The 9,501-nt window shown below is 42.4% G+C and overlaps 1 protein-coding gene across 1 annotated transcript; it reads right to left on the bottom strand.

The window, feature by feature from the left end:
• Positions 1–2,512: 2,512 nt before the first annotated feature.
• On the bottom strand, positions 2,513–8,727 carry LOC134445105 (GTPase IMAP family member 8-like; the record flags this gene model as incomplete). Its single annotated transcript, XM_063194192.1, has 5 exons — positions 8,718–8,727; positions 7,798–8,358; positions 5,949–6,596; positions 2,824–3,350; positions 2,513–2,593 (listed from the first exon to the last, which is right to left on the bottom strand). Coding segments are annotated over exons 1-5 (1,827 nt in total), but the record flags the coding sequence as incomplete, so codon positions are not given.
• Between the last annotated feature and the right edge of the window lie 774 nt (positions 8,728–9,501).

The following is a 9,501-nucleotide window of genomic DNA, read 5'->3' as shown; positions in this document are numbered from 1 at the left end:
CGTTTTCTACACTCTGTATGTCATGACTCGGCCGCCCTTTATTGCTTTTTGATTAGTCACGTACGGCACAGCACAGCTCGAAAACAGCCCTCAATTTTTTTTAGCTGGCTGAACCGAGCTGAGTAGGTACGCCACTGCCTACTACCCAGAATGCTTTGTATCAGCTCCCCGGCGAATCAAAAAACAATCATGGATGACAACAAATCAACTACCTTGGACTTCTCTTTAGTGTGCCACTGTAGTACTTAATTATGAAAATCGAAGCTGAAAATCAACATTGTAGTATCTTAGCTCCCTGTGCAGGATTCACCAAAAAATAATAAAAGGTTCCAAGAGGCAACAGTGATTGAGAGTAATTTACAGTGAAAAAGAGAGATGTTTTATTATTATTATTTACAATAATAACTACTAAAAAGAATGGGGGGAGAAAAGACAAGCAGTCTGCGGCTGTCTGGGCAGCAATACAGTCAATGGCTCAAAAATGTGCTTTACTAACACACACCACTAGCTGGCCCCCTAACTCCGTTGCAGCCTGTAGTGAAGGCACATCACACAAAATTTGTAATGCTTCTTATGGGTTTGGAGGTGTATTTTCAGAAGGGGGATAGGAGAGAAAGTTGGATAGTAACATATGTTCATAAATTATGTGTAAAGCAGTGAATTGTGTTCCCACTATCCAACTTTCTCTCCTATCCCCCTTCTGTAGTGTCTGTGTGTGTATGTGTGTGTGTGTCACGGGGTGACGAAAGGGGGAATTGACATTTAGGGTAGTTTGGTTCTGGGGGGAAGGATAAGGGGGACCGACGTCAGCAATCAAACGTGAGTGAAGTGTAACTGACGCGGGCCGGCAAGCAGCAGCAGGAGGGCAAGCACTTGCCGGTAGCCGGACGGAGCCGGGCCGAGACAGACGTTTCTGAAGAAGATGATCCTATGGGTCGACATAAGGAACCGGGTGGCTCGACGGAGGTTGTGAGTCGCCATTGTGCCTGATGGATGGACCGCGACCAGAGCGCCAGTAGTTTGCTGTGGTGGAAGCCAAGAGGGGTGCAGACTTCCGAGTTAAGTACCTCTGTGTGCGTTGCAAAATGCGACCTTGCCTCCTCCACTTGCCTCCTCCACTTCCTTNTCTCCTCGTACNAGGAAGTAATATGTCATGATGACATCACTGACAACAGCATTATTTTTCAATATCTTGCAAGAGCTCAATTGAAAAGTCTTTTTCTCATTTGCAATTGGGATGGTGAATGAAAAACAGTCCCTCAAAAGTTGTTGTGGCTAGGCTGACAGCTGGGAAACTTAATCTTTTCTCCACGGAGGAGGGGCCTGGAGGAGGGACAAGGAGACAAGCGCAAGTGGAGGAGGCAAGGTTGCATATTGCAACACACTCAACGTCACCAGTGATCTTCGTAGCTCCCCTCCCAGAATGCACGCTGCTCCAGAGCTCCCTCGCTCTCTTTCCCTCTCTCTCCAACAGAGACAGTGGTTGCCTCTCTGATGTATCCACCCTTTTAGCTAAACAGGGCTCTCCCCCCAGCATAGACCGCCAATTTATTAATTTCATCTGCAGTGCCTTCACTTTTTGCAGTGCAGTTTGCAGTGATATTTCCTTGGCCATAAGCCACGCTTTAATGTGTGTTTATCGAATGAGTAGTATAAGTCGTCATCTTTTATTCTCACTTTCTTCATATGCACAAGTCACACATAACCTTTTCTGGGTGGTGGTGAGTGATGCAAGTTACCTGCTATTTATTCAAGTGAACAACTAACTATGGCCACCCCGTTGTCTCTGCAGAGTGGCCCAGGGACTGAGTGTAACTGGGCCTCGGATGGATGAACCGCCCCTGCACCGCACCTTGGGACTCCACTCCGCCGATCTGGGCTGGGTCGCTTCGTCTGGTATAGACATGGACAGAGTGGGCAGTGGGCTTGGGGTAACTGGACAATGGGGTACTCCCCGGTGTAGGCCTACTGTTGGTATTAAAGTGGTGGTTTGCTATTTTAGTCAATAAGCCCTGTTTGTGTGACTTATGGGGTGAAGTAGAGATGTTCTCATCACAATTTTGACATTTGGTGCTCCAAATGCTAAACAACAGTTAGAAGGCATATTTCGTTGCAATTTTCGGGTCAATTTATCGCTGTCTACCACTGACCACACGGTGAGTTCCATGTCTTTTCGAACGAAAGTTTAATGCCATTTTATGATCGATTGGTTGAGTGCTCCATTGGAGTCAATGTAAAGGTGGGGGGGCTGCAGTCTTGAATGCCCAAATGCTCCGTTCAGCACCAAATGTCAAAATTGGGATGAGAACATCTCTACCTCACCCCAGAGGTCACCCAAACAGGGCTTAATGTCTAAAATAGCGAACCACCACTTTAAGTGGGGGTGCCGCCCAGAAAAGCGCACCCCCCACCTGTGGCGTGTGTCCATATTCTTAATACCTTTTGTTAATTGCCCATCATCATATTGAACAGTATCACTTTGATGTACAGTATATCCTTTTAATATCTGTACTGAGGTGAGTGCTCTCAATCTCATTGTGAACATGTAGGTGTGGATAATGGCAATAACAGATATTCTTCTATTAGCCCCTTGCTGTTACACAGAAAATGAACACAAACAAACGATTATCTGTGGTCTTCAATGCAATCAATGAATTATGTTTATTTGAAAACTTGGCAGTGCAATGGCTAATGAACGAATTAATGAATGAACCCACATGCCACCAGAAATCAGAAACAAACGAAAACATAAATATCCTACAGACATGACTGAGAGAGCTTTGAAAAAATCCACCCGCTTATCTTCCTGATGAGCTCTTTCACCTGTTCCTTCACCTGCTCATCACTTGCCCTGTTGTTCAACACATGATACCTGTTCCCACATTTCCCAATCAACTTCTGGAGATGTAGGTTGGTGTTTCTGACATAATCATCAATACTCTGACCATATTTCAGATCATCCCCATATGTAAAGAGGATGATGGTTCTGTCTCTTATCTTCCCCAGTTTCTTTTCTAGCCTCTCTAAGATGTCTCTCTCTCCCTCAGTGAAGCGGCCAATCTGGATGACCAGCAGGTACACACACTCCCGCCCCTTACACATCTCTCTGCACTCCTTAACATGTCGGTCTGACTGTTTAAGATCTTGATCAAAGAAGTCTGGGGTGTCGATGACTGTCATCCATCTTCCGTAGACATCCCCCTCTGCTTTCTGACACTGAGTGGTGAGTGGGCTTGCAGTGGCCTCTGATGCAAACTTCTCTTCTCCCAGGATGGTGTTTCCACTGGCACTCTTCCCAGAGCCAAACTCCCCCAGCAGAACAAGGGTGATGGGACAGTTAGGGCTCTGGGCTAGAAGCAACAAGAAAATAAGCAAATTTTCACATTTTCTGTCCATGGAAATCAAGCTATAAATTGAAGAGGAATGAAAACGTGTAACAGTGGGCCTGAGTTAGTAGTGAAAAAACTCCCTCTAGCAAAAACTAGTATATCATTGTTTTTAGTATACTTACTGTATGGAATAGCGGCCGACGAGGTGTCCCGATATGAAGGGAAATAATGGACGAGGCGGATCGTTCTAAACAGCCCGAAGGCGCAGCCGAAGGGCTGTTCGCTTCGACAAGTTCATTTTCCCTTTATATCGGGACACCTCAAAGGCCGCTATTCCGCTTATCACCCAGTTACCGGCATTTAAGTATTCATTTATTAATATGTTGATATAAGGCTTCGTAAGAAAGTAGATTCACCACTGTGCTTGGTACGTTGCTATGGGCACCACTTCCAACCAGATGCGATAGAACTAGTAACGGCACTTCGCCAGAAAGTTAGAAAAGAAGCAACTTGGATGCCCGCACGCCCGCATGACATCATAGGTGTCCTGCTACCGGGAAATAAAGGACACCTGCTCAGCCAATCAGAAGACGTTCCGTCTGCTCACTGGGTGATGAGGAAGTATAACTACTTCAGACCATGTTCTTCCAGTTTACTAGAATGTATACTAATGTAATACTTCTTCAGACTAGATGAGTAGATACAATAATGAGCTACTAGCTCATATTTAGTATACTATCCTTACACTTAAAAGTATACTTAAACTAAGTTTAATGTAATTGTACGTATACATTAAGCAAACACTTATCTAAGGCATTCTGCATTAATGGTTGGCATTGCAGACATATGCAATATCAATGCCTATAAAAATGCTATACAATACTATTAGCCTCTTGAAGTATATAACTGGCAGTATATAAGTAGCAGGTGAATGTAGCGTAAGGGGACAGTTGTGTAAAGGGAACAGTTGTGTAAATTAGTATCTTGCAAGTTCAAAACCCGCCTGAACCAGTTGGAAATATCTGAATTGTGCTTTTAAATATGAATTGCTATGATGCTTGTAGTTGATGCCATGTAAGCCTGACATAGCCACAATAACTGTAGAATGCCCTAGATTACATGATCTAAGTTGTGTAAATTAATGCACATGTGACTATGTGTTAATTGTACTTTAAGTGTATTTTAAAGATACTTGCTGTGTACTCACTCATAATAGTATTACAGGCCTAGCTATGGTAGCCTATAATATTATAGTATAGTAATATTATAGTATAGTATTGTAATCAGGGCTTCGAACCGGTTCAAGGAACGAAAACGAAAACCAGAAACTTTTTGTATTTTACAGGGAACAGAAACGAAACCGGAAACGTTATTATTTTTTATGTTCTGGAACGGGAACACTTATTTAAAAATAATGGTAACCGGTTAATACCGTTCCTCAAACTAAAAAAAAAGTCATTATTTTCCTGCGCACGTTACCATGACGGCTGAGGTTCACGTCCTGTGTGACATCAAAAGTCTTCACTCCACATCTTAATTAAGAGAAACCACTGTCATACAAAAGGACAGAGTTTGCATTGCATTATTGTAAGACATTGCAGGGAAGTGCGTGTAAAGCGCACCGACAATGTTCGGCGTTATTGGGCATCCATGGCCGCTTCAAATATGCACAAACTCACAATGTCCATCATAGTGCTCCCCGTGACCCAAGTCAGTGTGGAGCCTCGTTTTCATCGTTGAGGTTTATTCTCTGCTTCTCTGCTTAGGTCGTCCCTGAATGACAAAATTCTGGAGGATATTCTTTTCATCCGCTTGAATAAACAGTTTTGAATGTAGGCTGACTCATTTGCACTTCCGTCTTTCTTGGTTAACGTCAGTTAGGCCTATGGGGAGTTATCAGCTGACAGGAACGAAATTAACCGTTCCGGGAACAATATTTTTTGGTTCTAACCGGTTCGGGAACGTCAATTTATTGGTGGAACTCAGAACCGGAAACGTTATAATTCCGTTTCTGTTCGGAACGGAACGTTTGGAAAAAAATAACGGTTCAAAGCCCTGATTGTGATAGTATACTTTCGTATTCATGTTCCAATTTGTCCCTAAGAACAATTAAATGAGTAGCCTGATAAACCAGACTAAATGTGGATGTCTAATTTAGTCTGGCCTCGATGCATAATACATCCGAAGATTGTTGATGAGAACAACCTTCCCTCAAAACCCTGCCCGCTTTGATTCAAAACACATTTTTGCGTTGTAATTGGTTTGCCAGATTCATGGCATTCTGACTTCATTGAATCATTATGCGAGGCCAGACCCACCCGTAGACAAAACATTTTGCCGTCCAGCAGGTGGCGCTGGTTCACCAGGCTATTAAATGAGTATAGTTTCTATTCCACTGTAAGTATAAAATAAAGTTAATAAAAAGTGCACTCCAACAGCAGTATACTCATAGTAGCCTACACTCCAATACACATCATATTTGCTAAGGGTAATCATATTAAATATATGCACGCACTGATTGTAGTTGGACCTGCAACTGCATGACTAAAGTAACATTGCACAGACATTGCATTGCATGAATGACAATAGAATGGCATAGAGTACTGCATAAGCACTTGCCTGGGCGTCGGGGTCTTGATGTGTCTGGGATGGGTCCCACTACACTTCCTTCCCTCTGCTCCTTTCCCCTTCTCTTATTCTCACTCACGTTTCCTTTATATATCTTTTCCATGAGCCTCTCCACCTGCCCTCTCCACTCGTCTCTACTCTTGCTGTTGAACACCTCATATCTGCCACCACATTCACTAATCAACTTCTGGAGGTCTTTGTTGGTGTTTCCGACATAATCATCAATACTCTGACGTGATTTCAGAGCATCCCCATGAGTGAAGAGGATGATGGTTCTGTCTCTTATCCTCCCTAGTTTCCTCTCTAGCCTCTCTAAAATGTCTCTCTCTCCCTCAGTGAAGCGGCCAATCTGGATGACCAGCAGGTACACACACTCCCGCCCCTTACACATCGTTCTGCACTCCCTAACATGTCTTTCTGGCTCTTTTAGGTATTTATCAAAGAAGTCTGGGGTGTCGATGACTGTGACCCGTCTTCCACAGACATTCCTCTCTGCTTTCTGACACTGAGTGGTGAGTGGTCCTACAGTGGCCTTTGATGCAAACTTGTCATCTCCCAGGATGGTGTTTCCACTGGCACTCTTCCCAGTGCCAAACTCCCCCAGCAGAACCAGGGTGATGGGACAGTTAGGGCTCTGGGCTAGAAGCAACAAGAAAATAAGCAAATTTTCACATTTTCTGTCCATGGAAATCAAGCTATAAATTGAAGAGGAATGAAAACGTGTAACAGTGGGCCTGAGTTAGTAGTGAAAAAACTCCCTCTAGCAAAAACTAGTATATCATTGTTGAAGTATGAAGTAAGTAGTACAACTACTTCAGACCATGTTCTTCCAGTTTACTAGAATGTATACTAATGTAATACTTCTTCAGACTAGATGAGTAGATACAATTATGAGCTACTAGCTCATATTTAGTATACTGTCCTTACACTTAAAAGTATACTTAAACTAAGTTTAATGTAATTGTATGTATACATTAAGCAAACACTGTTATCTAAGGCATTCTACATTTATGGTTGGTATTGCAGACGTATTCAATATCAATGCCTATAAAAATGCTATACAATATTATTAGCCTCTTGAAGTATATAACTGGCAGTATATAAGTAGCAGGTGAATGTAGCCTAAGGGGACAGTTGTGTAAAGGGAACAGTTGTGTAAAGTAGTATCTTGCAAGTTCAAAACCCGCCTGAACCAGTTGGAAATATCTGAATTGTGCTTTTAAATATGAATTGCTATGATGCTTGTAGTTGATGCCATGTAAGCCTGACATAGCCACAATAACTGTAGAATGCCCTAGATTACATGATCTAAGTTGTGTAAATTAATGCACATGTGACTATGTTCATTGTACTTTAAGTGTATTTTAAAGATACTTGCTGTGTACTCACTCATAATAGTATTATAGGCCTAGCTATAGTATAATATTATTGTATAGCACTATTATAGTACATTATTGTAATAACAGTATACTTCCATAAACTGAAATGTTCCAATTTGTTCCTAAGAATAATTAAATGAGTATAGTTTTTAGTCCACTGTAAGTATGAAATAAACTTAATAAAAAGTGCACTCCAACAGCAGTATACTCATAGTAGCCTACACTCCAATACACATCATATTTGCTAAGGGTAATCATATTAAATATATGCACGCACTGATTGTAGTTGGACCTGCAACTGCATGACTAAAGTAACATTGCACAGACATTGCATTGCATGAATGACAATAGAATGGCATAGAGTACTGCATAAGCACTTGCCTGGGCGTCGGGGTCTTGATGTGTCTGGGATGGGTCCCACTACACTTCCTCCCCCTGTCCTTTCCTTCTCTTATTCTCACTCACGTTTCCTTTATATATCTGTTCCATGAGCGTCTCCACCTGCCCTCTCCACTCGCCTCTGTCCTTGTTGTTGAACACCTGATACCTGTCCCCACATTTCCCAATCAACTGCTGGAGGTGTGGGTTGGTGTTTCTGACATAATCATCAATACTCTGACCTTTTAGACCATCCCCATATGTGAAGAGGATCATGGTTCTGTCTCGTATCTTCCCCAGTCTCTTTTCCAGCCTCTCTAAAATGCCTCTCTCTCCCTCAGTGAAGCGGCCAATCTGGATGACCAGCAGATACACACACTCCCGCCCCTTACACATCTCTCTGCACTCCCTAACATGTCGGTCTGACTGTTTAAGATCTTGATCAAAGAAGTCTGGGGTGTCGATGACTGTCACCCGTCTTCCATAGACTTCCCTCTCTGCTTTCTGACACTGAGTGGTGAGTGGTGCTGCACTGGCCCTCGATGCGAAAGCTTTCTCTCCCAGGATGGTGTTCCCACTGGCACTCTTCCCAGTGCCAAACTCCCCCAGCAGAACCAGGGTTATAGGACAGGTAGGGGTCTGGGCTAGACAAAAATAAGAAAAGAAATGAATTCTGCCACATCAGCTTCAGCAGATTTCTTGTCAACTAACAACCGTCATGAGAAAGAATGGCAGGGGTTGAGGGGGCAAGATCAAAGCAGATAAAGTCCACATTACCTCATTACTTTACTTTGCTCTTAACAGAGACAAAAGTCAATGCAATTTACAATTAATTTACAGGGTATTGGTTCCAGACTCTGAAGTTGTATGGGATTAGGTGTCTTAAATTCACATTTCATAACTAGTTTTCAGCACCTTATACAATGTTTTTTTTCTAGTCAGATAAAAACAACAATTGGAACAAAAAAGTTACTTTGTATGATATTTAAACACCCAGCCTTACCTGCTGCCATATTCAGTGTCTTGTGTTGAAAGATCAGCTGCCTCTAACTGACAAATGAAGGTACCAACAACATAAGATACCTCTTACCTCACACTGCTATATCCAGTGAGGATCTTGTATCTCTACTCCGTTTGAGTACTGAGTACCAGCTTGCCAAAATGGACATTATGTATGTGGAAATGGGGCGGAGACACCAATGCTCGTTATGTATGCAGAACTGGGCGGTTCCAATGGCACAATAAATATGTTCTGCTGACATTCTAAGCTGAGCCTTCAGACACTTGCAGATTGTTGCTGCTACTGAACAGATCAACATTTTAAAAGTATATTGAGAGTCACACTTTTTACTGCCAAGACAGTATGTGTTGTGTATACTCCATTACTGACATCTGGCATTACAAAAAATGTATTTCACAAGACATGGTAAGGAAACCTATTATTTGTGATAGCCTACTATGCAAGCTGTGTCTAGTGTATTTGTAAAACACACAACATGATGTAAGAGGGAACTCTGATCTGTTTGTATTACATAAATTGGGATTTACATCTGAGCGAACAGTATTGTGAATGAGGTAAAATTAGCATTGTGTAAACTTGTGTTTGAAATTAAAATAAATAGGATATAGTTAGACATGGTATTGTTCTTTTTTATTTCAGGTGAACCTTTGAGGCTGGTCATTATGGGAAAAACTGGTGTTGGGAAGAGTCACGTTGCAAATGTCATTTTGGGAAGAGAGGGCTTTGAGTCCACATCCTTGGCAAGCTCCGTCACACAGGTGTGTCA

Source organism: Engraulis encrasicolus, unplaced genomic scaffold, assembly GCF_034702125.1.
Source record: "Engraulis encrasicolus isolate BLACKSEA-1 unplaced genomic scaffold, IST_EnEncr_1.0 scaffold_993_np1212, whole genome shotgun sequence".
Classification (NCBI taxonomy): domain Eukaryota; kingdom Metazoa; phylum Chordata; class Actinopteri; order Clupeiformes; family Engraulidae; genus Engraulis; species Engraulis encrasicolus.
Note: the sequence above shows the minus strand (reverse complement) of the source record. Positions and strands in the feature narration are given on the sequence as shown.